At 42.6% G+C, this 13,754-nt stretch overlaps 2 protein-coding genes across 4 annotated transcripts; both read left to right on the top strand.

Annotated features, from left to right (window-relative positions):
* The first annotated feature begins 3,288 nt into the window (after window positions 1-3,288).
* fstl3 (follistatin-like 3 (secreted glycoprotein)) lies at window positions 3,289-6,218 on the top strand. 2 transcript variants are annotated; one of them, XM_049732344.2, is made up of 5 exons: window positions 3,289-3,483; window positions 3,680-3,859; window positions 4,626-4,841; window positions 4,905-5,132; window positions 5,206-6,218. In XM_049732344.2, the coding sequence occupies exons 1-5, from the start codon at window positions 3,423-3,425 to the stop codon at window positions 5,259-5,261; spliced, it is 741 nt and encodes a 246-aa protein (XP_049588301.1). In that variant the 5' UTR covers window positions 3,289-3,422; the 3' UTR covers window positions 5,262-6,218. The 2 variants fall into 2 exon arrangements, with proteins under 2 accessions (XP_049588301.1, XP_049588302.1); XM_049732345.2 differs by having other exon boundaries at window positions 3,291-3,483; window positions 5,209-6,218.
* A 3,126-nt stretch (window positions 6,219-9,344) lies between these two features.
* Window positions 9,345-13,672, top strand: rnf126 (ring finger protein 126). 2 transcript variants are annotated; one of them, XM_049732341.2, is made up of 9 exons: window positions 9,345-9,501; window positions 10,172-10,230; window positions 10,485-10,545; window positions 10,829-11,064; window positions 11,145-11,213; window positions 11,331-11,400; window positions 11,488-11,581; window positions 11,851-11,966; window positions 12,074-13,672. In XM_049732341.2, exons 1-9 carry the CDS (start codon window positions 9,427-9,429, stop codon window positions 12,248-12,250), a joined length of 957 nt encoding a protein of 318 aa, XP_049588298.1. In that variant the 5' UTR covers window positions 9,345-9,426; the 3' UTR covers window positions 12,251-13,672. The 2 variants fall into 2 exon arrangements, with proteins under 2 accessions (XP_049588298.1, XP_049588299.1); XM_049732342.2 differs by having other exon boundaries at window positions 9,420-9,517.
* The last annotated feature ends 82 nt before the right edge of the window (window positions 13,673-13,754 follow it).

The following is a 13,754-nucleotide window of genomic DNA, read 5'->3' as shown; positions in this document are numbered from 1 at the left end:
TACTCTTGGCCTTTCGTTTTCTTACGTCATTAACTTCATGAGCTCCGGCCGATGTTCCAAATGTTCTCGAATGTTGTAAGGAACATCTGTTTATAGAGCAGCATGCAGATGGAGCCTGACCGGAGGCCAAGTGGCGGCAGCAGTGGTGTGTGTGGGATGGTTTTGGTGGTGGTGGTGGTGGGGGGGCTCCCCTCAGTCACGACTGCCTCGGCATGCCGCTCTCGTCGGCAAGTGGGCGGCGAGCCGAGAGAGGTGGGGGTGTTCCAAGATAAAAGTGAAGAGGAAGGAAGGAGGTGGAGGGGCGCAGCTGTAGGAGCAGAGCGTGTTCTGACATTAACCTTGTCCATTAATGAAGCGCCGGGAGGGGGACTTTGCATGCACAGGAAGGAAGCGGAGAGGTTGAGGGCGGCGTCAAAGTGGCAGAGGAGGAAGGCCGTCAATCAAAATGAGGCTCAAATTGAGTGGACGCGTGACGCGGCTGCTTTTAACCTCACTGCTCTCTTAACTTTGTTTACACTGTGACGTACACACTGACGACTTCATTTATTCCCCATCATGTTGTTGACTCAGTTGTACTCCACTTGGAATGTGTTTCATGAATGAGATGACTTGAGGTCAGTGGACAAGAGCTGAGTGGTATTAAGAGCTGCCCCTGAGTGGGACCAAGTATTCAAAACACTTCTCAGGATAAACTTTTTCAGATCTAGCTACTTATGTGCTGATTAATTTGCACAAATTACTTTCTAAAGCATTGCTAGGAACTCAGAATGTTCCATCATTTGTTTGAACTGGCCTGCTGGCTACTCATGTGGTCCATGGATGCAACTCCCTGCAGCAGTAATGATCTTAGGGTGTTTTTCCAAAGTTAAGTCAGCGTGAACCTTGGCTCCAGCACTTCAGTCTGGAGTTTAAATGTACGTTCATGGGATTTGTCCGGGAACGTAGGTTGGCCATAAGTATAATTCTTTATTTGTCTCTTAGTGCCCTGTGACGAACTGGCGACCATTTTTTATTTGAAAGGCCAAGATTGAAACGTTGAGATAGAGTGGTCACTTTAAACTGGGCGTGTCAAATACTGTTTTCCAATCAGTCAAATGCAACAAATAGTCAGCAAGTGAGGCTAAATTATTGGCAAGGTAAACAGCGCCCTCTTCTGGTACGGTTGAGTGAACGCAAGAACATCCCCCAAGGGGTAGATGGAGGAAAAACTTTACTTATTGACTGAGGTTTTAGCTTCGTAAATTCCATCTAAAACTTATGAATACTCAATATTATTATTCACATAATAGTAGCAATTATGAATTCAGCTAAAGCTAATATTCTGTGATCATATTATGAAAGTTGCCTGCTAGCATAGTCACAATGTTAATTTATATACCCAATTAAATGTAGTTGTTTCGACCAAGATTGTCACAAAATATCTCATTTAATTACGCTGCTATGACCAGACTATTATTTACGATGCCAATCGCCACCGCTAGATGGCAGTAAAATTTTCCACAATATTACTACAAACCTAGCAACCATTCCTCCCACCTGCCTGGTCAGTCAAACATTCATTTGAGTTGTGTGTCCATTTTCAAATTGGACACAGTGTAGCGTGCGATTCATCACTTTCACTCCGCCCCGTGGATCCCCGCCACATGAAAGGGGGCCCCGATACGTGCGAAAGATAATACATTTGAGGGCGCTCCCCATTCCCCGCCATGCTGTATTCATTTGTATGGCTCAGCAGCTGTGATGCAAACCATATGAGTGAATGGGCAGACACCCAGCGAAAGAAACAGCCCACCCACGGCTCGCAGGCTTGCTTTTATTGTCTTTCCCTCCCCTCCCAGGTCAGGCGGCATTCCTTTTTGGGCCTCGGGGATCTCGACTAATGAAGGCAGCCGACATCCTTCACGAGAACTTGGATATTACAACATGTGCTACCTTTAAAAAAAATGAAGAAAACGATCAAAAGGGAATTTAAATTATGGTATCGGGCAGCTCTACTGAAAAGGTGAACGAGTGCAGAAGCAGATGTTCGGATCAAATATGACAACATAAGCCTCCTCTTTGGAATCAAACAATAATTCAGTTGTGAGAGGAGATGTCATTCCTTACTGAAAAAAATAATTTAGAGGCTCCTTGGTTTCGCAATTGAGCTTTGCCGAATTTGTCTAAAACAAATCCATGCTAGTCATAGCTAAAATGAAAATTCGAATCAAAACCACTTCTAGTCCCACAAATGCAATCAGAAGAAAATCACGACGGTGACCGAACACATCTTTTTGTGTTGCGTGACAACATATTCTTGATTCATTACGACAAAACCGCATGTGTCAGGACTGCGAAACACTAAGAAGCCCCTGTCCTTAAAAGTCCCTCGTATGACGTCAACTTGTGACATTTAAAGTTCTTATTGTCATTATGCAACCATGTCCCGTATACTCGTGAACACCGTAAACAAAACACTATTTTTGAAAAAGAATTGTGAAACTTTTGAAATCACCTGGATTTCTACATAAATGTCCTAAAATGTGACCTTAGCTTCACAACAATTGATAAACAGTTAGCATGTAGCCTGTGTAGCTTCAGTGTACTCCGTCTTTCCCATGCTTCCATTTACCACAAAAGTTGTGGAATCATTGCAACCGCAGCAGTTGGATCAGATAACAGCAAAAGCAGACTGTCAATAAACTATGGCAAGGCTGGAATGGTTTGAACATTGTAGGCACTTGATTTTAATTACACTTGCCACATGCTGGTTAGAAGAAGTCCCTCGGTTGCAAAGCGTGAGATCACAATCTCTGGTTTCTATCACAGCAACCGCACGAGGATAAAGAAGAAGGCCATTACAGACGGGTCCAGAAGTATTTAGACACTGACAGAATTTTGTAGTAGCTACCAAGTCAAGTTTAATAATCTCAAATCCATTGTACTACTATATAAAGAAAATAACCATTATTGAATTAATTTTGGATCTACCTGTAAATAACAAATATATTTCTCCAAACATTTCAACAATCCTATTTAATGCCGCCATTAATAAATCCAAAGGGATCACGATGCACTTGTAATTAGTCTAATACGCCCATTTATGAGGTCATGTAGTAAGTGGCCGGCGTCTGGATCATTTCCCGACTCTGGGAATTGAGTCAGCGTCAAAGTGTCGTGCCTGCCCCGTCTTATTACTGGCTGAGAGCAGCACCCATCCCAGCAGCATAATTCCATCTGGGCTAAATATTTATACAGAGGAGGAGGGTGGAGAGGAGGAGGAGGTGTGTGGGGGGGGCATCACTTAGCCACAACACATTCATTCACATAAGGAGAGAGAGGCTTCCACAGCAAGTTAGTGTGAGAAGGTTAGCACCGGAGGAACATCACTTCTCGTCCCTGTCGTGACTTTTTTTTCCCCCTTTTTGGAAGTACGGCACAAGATGGAGAGCTACGTGGTGTTTGTTGTTGTTATGACTTTGGGTCAGATTGGGACTGCTAGTGGTAAGTGAATTTTTGCTTAGTGTCCATAAATAAAATAACATTACTTATTAAAAAGAACAGATGGAAGAAGCTAATTGATATGCAGGGTTTTCCGAACTTAGGCTCGGGGACCCCAAATGTGTCACGGGGGGATTTTTGTTTGCAGCTCACCGATCAGACATTGATCAATGTGATTCGTAATTTGTGATTTTTGCAGCTGGGATGTGCTGGCTTCAGCAAAGCCAGCGATGCGACATGGTGCTGATGAGAGGGGTCACGAGAGAGGAGTGCTGCGCGGGGGGCCGGTTGGACACGGCGTGGTCCAACGCTAGCCTGCCCGTGAATGAGGTCAGCCTGTTGGGCTTCCTGGGCATCGTTTCCTGTAAACCCTGCAAAGGTAAAAAAAAAAAAAAAAAACTTGTGGAACTTTTTAGGGTTCATCTAGGTTCACTTGAACCTTTGAGTTATGTGGTGATGACACTCGAAGAAAGCAATTAGAACCGGGGGAAGGGTAGAACTTGTTACTTCAAAGTACCGATAAAAGTGTTCCTCCCACGTGTTTCCAAGGCACATGTTTGATTTAAGGTCATTCATCCTTCAAATTGGAAAAGGGAGTACGAACACTCATGGACGATGAACCTTAATGAACACGACCTTGGAATTCGGTCGCACTTTTTTAGTAATTGATTTTAGGGTTGTGAGTGAGCTACGAGTCTATCCCATTTAGTCCGGCTTTTGCAGGACTTTCTAAAACCTGAAGTGACCCCTGATCGGCAAGTTCTCTTCAAAGGTCCTGGGAACAGATTAGCCTCTTTGGTTTTTCTCCGTTCCGTGTAAGATTACGCTTCCAACCGAGCAACCGGTAACGTAGCTCATCTGCTTGGTCTCACGGGACTTGAAACTTTCCGCGAAAGTCATTTGAACTGCTCGGATTGCCGCTCCGCCCTGCCCCCGCCTCTGCGGGAGCTTTGCGTGCAGCCGCTTCACATTGGACATGTTATGAAAACACGCCAGGCCCGCATTCCATCAGGCGCGACGCCCCCGTGCATGCGTACCGCTTAGCAAAAGTGTAAATATCAGGCGAGGTTCAAACTTGCGCCATAGTCTGGTTTGTGAAACTAAAGTGACTCTGTGAGTTTGCAAACGCCCCCTTTTTTTCGCAGAGACATGCGAAGACGTGAAGTGCGGCGTGGGGAAAGTGTGCAAGATGAAAATGGGAAGGCCGCAGTGCGTTTGCGCTCCAGATTGCTCCCACATCGGACGCAGGCACGCCGTTTGCGGCAGTGACGGGAGGTCGTACAAGGATGAGTGCGTCCTGCTCTTGGCCCGCTGCATGGGACACCCCGACCTGGAGGTCATGTACCAGGGAGAGTGCAAAAGTAAGCGTTGGCTGTTTTTTTGGCTGTCTATTTTGCATTTCAACATTTTTGTTGTTTTGATAGAGTCGTGCTCCAACGTGGTGTGTCCGGGGACACACACCTGCGTGACGGACCAGACCGACAGCGCCCACTGCGTCATGTGCCGATCCACGCCCTGCCCCAAACCGCTGCCTTCCGAGCAGCCCATCTGCGGCAACGACAACATTACGTACCCCAGCGCTTGTCACCTGCGCCGTGCCACCTGCTTCCTGGGCCGCTCCATAGGAGTCCGCCATTACGGCCACTGCAACAGTACGGTCACCTTAAAATATTTGGACTTCTCAAATCGCTTCACATCGTCATACTTAGCTTTGTCTTTTCTCAGCAGGTCCTCCAAGGAAAGCGCACGTGTTCGATGGCAGCGAGGAAAACGCAGTCTAGACGACGATCAGCGATGACCTCTGTTGTGTTTGTGACAATCATTCCTCAGTTTTGTAGACGATCGATTTGGTATGGAAGCAGTGGAGGAGGTGCCAGGGGAATGCCAGGGGTGCATAAATTTCCCCCCAAATTATGATCACTTAGTGGTTTGGAATCCTTGTCCATCTTCAAATTTTGCAGAATATGTTTTTAGAAATTAACTAGAATCATGCACCATGTCACAAACAAACACATTTTTGCAAATTGTTGGCTCACTTCCGCACTTCTGCATTGTCCACAATGGAAGTTTTGATGTATCAGATCTGGGAAAAAAAAAAAAGTGCCATTTAAAATCCCCTTAAAAATATGCTCGTTGTGGTCACACCAAAATTTGGACCTAGGGTGCTCCTTTTTGGATGCAAAACTTTAAAGGTGTGCATATTAAAAAAAATAAGTCAATTGCAATTCCACCTTTGCCCACATTGCAGCCCAAAAAGCTACAAAAAGTTAAAAACTGACCTCGTGCACCCAGTCATCACTCTGAGCCAAATTGTAAACCACGCTTCGCCACCATATGTAGAAAAAATACATGACAATAAGTTTGGGGCAGATGAACACATCAAGAGAGACAGAACTCAGCGGGAGACGTGTTCATATTGTAAATAGAGTCCCGCAACTATTTATTGGAGAAGGTATCAATCACTATTTATGAATTTATCCTAATAACAAAGACATGTATCCTTGGGAAAGCTGAAGCAAAAGTGTATTTATTGTGCTTTGTTTTTATTCTTACGACCGCTTTTTTTTACGGCTCACTTTTATGACAAACACAGTTTGTTTGTTTTTCCTCATTAAGTTGACGGTATAAAATCTGGGCCGCTGGGCGGGGAGCTAAGACTGAGTTTATAGCTTTGGCAATTTCAAAGCTGTACTCTGATAAAGTTGTTTGTGTGTGTTTTTTAGTAAAGCAGTAAAGCATTTCATGTTTACACCAACATTTTTGGAAAGTCGCTTTGAGCATTTTTTTCCAACCTATTTTTCGACCTATTTTACAAGTAACATTGTTTTTAATGACGAGTTGCACTACCTGAATTGTCTTACTTAGGACAAAAAGTGTATTAAAATATTCAATAAATTCTAAAATAGCTTTCCATAAAAGAAAAAAAAAATCCCGCATGGAAACACTCCTAACATTGAATTTTTTTCTTTACCTCCTCTGAGGAACGCTCGCCTTTGTTTTTGTTTTATTTTGTAAATACAAGCTTTTGTAGGACACACTCTGCTCTTGTTTTTTGTTTTGTTTTTTTTGGCTGCATTAATTTGATCGGAATTTCCCAAAAGAATGTAGCGGAGAAGATTGACTTAGTCTCGGAATGGACCACAGTAGCCAACACTTGATGTCGCGCCATCAGAGGTGAGTCAGGTTTTTGTTGACGACCTCGATAAACTCCCCGAGTCTGTGGTGAAAATTTGAGCTGAGCACATGGACTTGCTGGCGAGGGAGGCCTAATTTAATGAGCTAGACCCAAGACAACAAAAAACAACTTGTTTTGATCTCATCTTGTTACTTAGGCATCCAGATGTGGCCGTCATTTGACCTTCTATGAATGGTAAACACAAACACGTTGTGATGTAGGATAGGCTAACAACCGCACAGTGATTGGAACAAGATCAAGGTGAAGGAGTAACACGTCGTTCTCTCACAGATGCTGAAAATAAACACATTCTGCTATGATCCGTACGATTGTTTGGTATTGAGTCTTAATCTTCATGTTTCACGGAAGTCACAAGTTAATGTGGCAACAAAGAAAATCATATTATGACTTCCAGCAGTGGCGGCGCTAAAGGGGGGACCACGGGGGCCCCAAACTCCTGAAATATGCTCGGTGTCAGACCAGAATTATTTTTTTTTCTGGGAATTTCTTTGTACATTTCAATCCATCCTCCAAAAGAGAATATAAATTGATACTTAGGGTTTTCTTAAGAATTTTTAGGGTTTTTAATAATAAATAAAAGCTGTTGCGGACCAACTGAGATATCCTCGACCCTTGTGTGTGATGACGGCTGCCCTGCACCTGTTCTAAACAAGCATATCATTTATCGAAGTTGCATCTCAACCACGTTCACCCTTGTGACTTTCGTTTCAGGGGCCGCTCCTCATGCCGTGACACGTCAATGACATCCACATGGGATCCTCGGCACTTCTGCAAATTTCCCCCTCTCGTTTCCAGTAAGTCAGACAGACAACGTCAAGATTACAAATGAGAGTTGAAAGTGGGCCCTGCGGACCACCCACTCGTCGGAGAAAGCACCACCGGATTTTAAACGCCTCCATCCCACAGCTGAAACTAATACAAATCAGAGCTCCGCCGTCGCAACGTATCTTCAAGCACACGCCGTTTCTAAGCTCGTAAATTTTCCCACATATTAATCCATATTTTCAAACGTCAGCCCATTTGTCACATGCGTGTGAGGTTTTGTGGCTATATGGAATTCATTTCACTCTTGTTGTGGATAATCTCAATTTCCCCAAAAGTGTTTTTATACAACAATATTATCGTATACAGTAAAACCTCTATGATGAGCCTTTAACCTTTTTAAGCGGCATCGTAAAATGAACGATTATAACGATTGTTATCAAATTTATCTAATTTAAATCTACCCACACAAATCCAAGAACTTCCCACAGTCAAATGGAACAACAAGGGTGTGAAAAGATCCCACGGTATTTTCGGACTTGTTTTGTGTGGCTTGCATGACCGGCGGCTGACCCGCAGTCACTCCCCGGCCACATTTGGATGGCTGCGATGAGCGTTGGACTGGAAGGCCGCGGTGACGCACCGGGGCACAAAGAGACAATAGATGACCTCAGACGGGCAGACATAGCAAACCTCCGTGCTATCAGACCTTCTCTAATCTGGACCCATGGGACAGACAGGTTTCTTCTGCTCCCACATGAACCCCGCAGACACAACAGCAGACGTGCTAGACACGACATCCACAACCTCGCCCCGGAGAAAACGTCCACTCTTAATCTAAGCTCATCTCCACCATGTTTTGTTTTCATTCTCACAACAATGAAGTTTACACTTGATCCAAATACAGGACTTGACATTTTCACTTCTGTTTGCTATAAAAACATGGAGAGGAAAAACAATGCAATTACAGTATACTCAAGAGAACAAACCTCTAACTTTTAATTGAGGAGCCCTTCTTTGCACGATCGTGATTAATTCCTAAAGAATTCCATCCTAAAAATGTTACAAGTAGTTTCCAGGTCCATATATACAAACATCAGGCCAGTCTGTCGGAGGGATGGGATTGGCTGATGGATTACTCGTACGAGAACTCCTACTTGCTTTGAGCCAGACAAGAGAGACACTACACTTGTGTTTTTACAGCAGTAAATCTGCACTTACGGTTAACCCATTAAGAGAACATGATACAGTCTAAAAATAAAAATGAACAGCAATTACTTTTCCATCCAATTGCTCTCCATTTGTTACTATTTTTGGTCTAAATATTTTTAACCTAAATAATGTCTTTTATGGGCATTATCTTGATTTTATTTTTCACATTACACCTTATAAAATTGTTCTGAAATAACAACAATGCTCCAGACAAACCATGTTGGTAATGCAAATTGGTCGGAGTTATGACAATAATCGCTCCCCCTCAGGCTAATTCATTTGACAGGTAAAAGAGACTATAAAAGTATGTTTTTTTTCCCCCACTCAAGTTATTAAGTGCAATTTTGTTGGATTATTTAAAATTGTGAGCGCAGTACACTGCACGCAACTAGGTTCACACGGCCGCCACCTTGTGGCAACATTGTGTCTATGCTACTAACGCCCAACTGTCAACGCTGAGATTTATTTCGGTTACATAAAATTAAAAAAATAAATCAGAGTCCATTTTAGTAGAATTTGTGCATGAATAAATACATAATTTTTTTTTGTATTAACTATTTTCACTCGTCCCGATTCCTACACTCACGGTAAAGCTCCTTAGTCTTTAGTCAATATAATTTTAAAAATACAATAATTTCTGTATTTATTGAGTCCTATTTGGAAGATGGAGTGACACTCTATGCGCTTTTGGCTAATTTATGCGGGGGAAAATAAAAAACATTGTCCTCGGTGTTGCTCCATACGCGCTCCAACGCCTCCACCTCAGAGGCTAAAAGATGGCCGAAGCACATCCATGGCCTAGCCGGTTCTTCTGTCACAGATGTACCGCGGAGATCAGCCCTCGTCTTCCCGTAAGTACTCCCGACGGTACGTTAAGGTACAAAAACATCCAAGTGTATTCAAAGCATATTATTTGTCTTGTGACGTTTTTAAAGGGCCATTTCGTCATCGGAGCCGAGCGTTAGCATGCTAACACCTACGAGGTCCCATTTTAACTGTACTGCTAAAAGCAAGGGTAGCCAGCTTGCTGTCTTTAAAGCTCGTTTTACATATAAAACCCGTTACGTTTTAAAATGTAAATCTGTGACACTTGTAAGATAATTAGCCACGTTCCTTTCATTCATCCAAGGTCGCTGTCAATTTAATATAGACGTTTTAAATTGACTCAAATATTGATTATGGTACTTTACTGTTGTGTGACTCCTTGAACGTCAATGTCGTAATATTAACACGTTACGTCACTCATTTACAGAAACAATACCGTAAATTCCAAAACAAAAACGTTGCATTCTTTTCTCATCCTGCCATTCATTAAGGTACACAATGCTCTCGAATGATCGTCTCTCATCCACCACATTCTTCTGCTCCAATGGTCCTATACGTTGAATACGAAGTGTGTCAGAAAAGTCCCAGGACTATTCTTTGCTTCGTTCAGTATATGAGAAGAGGCAGGATAACCCATTGCTGCTTCATTTGCCCTCATTAGGGACATTCAACAAATTATATTTGTCTGTCTCTAAGGAGTACACCTGCCCAAGATGTGAGTCGGGGTTCATCGAGGAGCTGCTGGAAGAAAGAAGGTACGCATATTTTTTTTTTTTTTTGTTTTACCACCATGCAAATTAAATTTGTGTCCATTTTAAATCTTCCACCATTCATCATGTGTAATGAAATAACAATCATGTCTTTGCATTAATGTTGCATGGAAACATTGAAATTGGATGCTAATGGGTGTGCTGTGACATTAATAGGAATCCAAGCAAAGAAGCACGATTAGTGTGATTAAAAAAAATATAACAACACATAACTCATCAACTATCTGTCTCCCGTCTAGTGCTGACAATGGCTCCATGTCTACCATCTCCAGCGGGCCAGGAATCCAGCAACCAATCGAGGTTCCTAACTCATTCTTTACTCATTTCACATTCTCTGTTCAAGGAGACATATTTGCAAAATGTATTTTTTCTTTCAAATTGTGAATAAAAATGTCTCCTTTGACTGCCAATGTGACTAACCTCTCAAGGATGTTGACTTGAGTGCTTGATGATGAATGATGTCAATTAACAAATCAACATTTGAGCCGTTTTTCACACTTATGCATAAAGTCAAAAGCCTGATTGTTATGTGTTGCGCCAAAAAATGACATAATAAATTTTACATCGACTTCTCCTCCTCCAGAACGTAGAGCCGCACATGTTTACATTCCCGTCAGGCTACAGCCAATTCTCGCTGAGCGTCTTCGACGATGCCTTCGACTTCGGAGCCGGACTCGGAGCGGAGGACAACCGCGACGCCGAGAGCCGGCGAGAAAGGGAGAACGCGTCGCGGCAACGCTACGGCGCTCGGCAGCCGAGGAATCGTCACGGCTCCAGACGGCAGCCAGGCAGGCACGAAGGCGTTCCGACTTTAGAGGGGTGAGTGTCGTGCAGGGCGCCAAACATTTGTCACCATGCTTGTTTTGACATTTTCATTTCTGGTGCTTCTCTTCTCCTAGAATCATTCAGCAGCTAGTGAATGGAATTATTGCACCCACTGCAATGCCAAATATTGGCGTTGGACCCTGGTGAGTGTTTGCCGCACACTCATGGTGATGAGCAAGAAATAATCAATTTGTTTTTAGATTGATTTGAGATGGCAGATGAGACCATACGTCCATTTCTTGTCTCTTGTGTTTTCCCAGGGGTGTTCTTCATTCGAATCCTATGGATTACGCGTGGGGTGCTAATGGGTTAGATGCTATCATAACACAGGTATTTTTTTTTATCGTTCTCTCTTTAATTACGGTTTCCTGTATGGTGTGAGTCTATACAATTTGTGTTTTTGTCCTCATTTTTCAGTTATTAAACCAGTTTGAGAACACGGGGCCTCCGCCTGCCGATAGAGATAAAATCAAAAATCTGCCTTCGGTCCTAGTTACAGAGGAACACGTTGGTAAGTTGGATGTCGGCTGTCCGTATCCAATTTAAATAGTTTTTATTGCAAAATCATGATGTACTTACCTCATTTGGTCCGCTTTTCAACAAATGTGTCCATTCATTTGATTTGATGAAAATTTTGTTGAATTTTAAAGAGGAAAAAAAAAGTTGGGTGAAATTCATATTGATGTTAAAATCAGCATGGTCAGCATAGAACCACTTAATGTATTACACATTATAATTGTGGTTCCAAGTTGTTTTGGTCATACTTGGCTTGTCTTCCAGCTTCAGGATTGGAATGTCCAGTGTGCAAAGAAGATTACAGCGTGGGAGAAAACGTGAGGCAGTTGCCGTGCAATCACATGTTCCACAACGACTGCATTGTGCCCTGGCTTGAGCAGGTAGGGGAACATCGTGTAAACGTTCTGTCGCTAATCAGATTTGAATTTTAGGGTGCCACAAGAACTAACTGTTGTTTTTAACATTCTTTCTCTGCCGCCTTGTCCAGCACGACACGTGTCCGGTGTGCAGGAAAAGCTTGAGCGGCCAGAACACAGCGACCAACCCTCCAGAACTATCAGGGATGAACTTTACCTCCTCCTCTTCTTCAACGTCGTCATCGTCTTCCTCCACCCCTCACTCTTCCAGTTCCACCAGTAATGAGAACTCCACTGATAACTCTTAGAGAATCATTTCTCATCCGTCTCTATTTTTTATTCTTTTTTTTGAGCCGGCTGGAGCTCCCCTACTGCTGCTGCCTTGCTGTCTCCCTGACAAAAAGGGGGAGAGAAAAAAACGAGTGCAATTTCATTAAGCGCGCTCGGTTTGTTGGCGGTAAGTAAAACGTGAGGTCTGGTCACTCCTGTTTATTAAATCCAGCAGGGATTCAAACAAAAGGTGGGTGGAAGCTCCCTGGAGTAAAGCCTCAGTCAGGGACAATGTGAGGAAACGCGCAAAAGACTTCAAAAGACACCTCATGGTAGAACTTTTGGGAATGTGTTGTGTTCGCCAGTGTGCAAAGCAAAGTGAATTCTATATTAATTCAGTTTTTTTAAGAGTAGAATTCATATTTAAGGACTTTAACATGCACCTAATTTTTTAAATTTGCAATAACTCTCCTATCCAAGCTCCACTTTCTGTTTGACCGTACGATGACGTGAAAACTTGCTTTCCACATAAACGGTCATTTTTATATTTTACCCGCAAAGCCTAAAAAATGTCTCGCATCATCCATGTAGTAGAAACATTTCAAGCCCAGCGCAGTTTAACCTGAGTGGAAGGTGAGTTATTTTCTAAGGTTGCCAGTTGATTTGCAGTACGATCCTGTATAAAAATAAAGAGGTCTGGGTGATAATGCTCGAGACAAAAAATACTCGTCAAGTTTTTGCGGCACTGCAACGGAATTAACTCTCAGAACACAGCAGTGCTTTTTTTGTACTAATGAATCAACCTTTGCCTGCTCGAGCAATGAAACATTTCATAATTTAGTCACAGACGATCCCGAATTCGATCTCTAATCCCAACAAACTCACAAGGAAGCAGTTTCAATGCAAAATAAGATTTTGGAGATTGTTTTGTACTTTTCAAATTCTTGGGCTCTTGATAGATTCTTGCCCGCATCAATGAAGTCATCAATTCTGCTTCCTTTTTAATTGTATGACCATCGAGGCCCTACTTCCTCCATTTTGTATCATGCCTCTTGGCTTCAAAGGGCTTCAAATCAGGACGGATTGTTCTACTGGAAGCGGCTTTGGTTTTATGAGGAGAAAAGAAAATAGCTTGGCTTTATGATGTGAAACTATTCAAACGCAAACAATGCAATTTTGTCTGCAATGATTGATTTGACCTTTCAACCCTCAAGCAACTTCATAATGTATTACGTCACAGGCAGTTTTATAAGATTAGTTTATGTTAAATTTTGGGGGATTTTTAAATAGGTTATACTGAAATTCAGAGGTGTTGATATAGATAACATGTATTTTTTAAAGAATAAAGATGTATGCCTGCCATGCAATCACGAAAGCAAATAAAACCTAAGAGCCACCGCTACAGTAAATATCCCCCAATAATTTTCCAAAATATCACAGCCTGGGCACATACAAAGAAATTACTTTTTAATTTCTTCTCTCTCACACTTCCAAAGCATGCATATTAAAATTAATTGAATAGATGTCGGTGGGAGTTATGGT

The sequence above is a fragment of the Syngnathus scovelli genome, chromosome 10 (assembly GCF_024217435.2).
Source record: "Syngnathus scovelli strain Florida chromosome 10, RoL_Ssco_1.2, whole genome shotgun sequence".
Classification (NCBI taxonomy): domain Eukaryota; kingdom Metazoa; phylum Chordata; class Actinopteri; order Syngnathiformes; family Syngnathidae; genus Syngnathus; species Syngnathus scovelli.
This window is presented reverse-complemented; position numbering and strand designations above follow the sequence as displayed.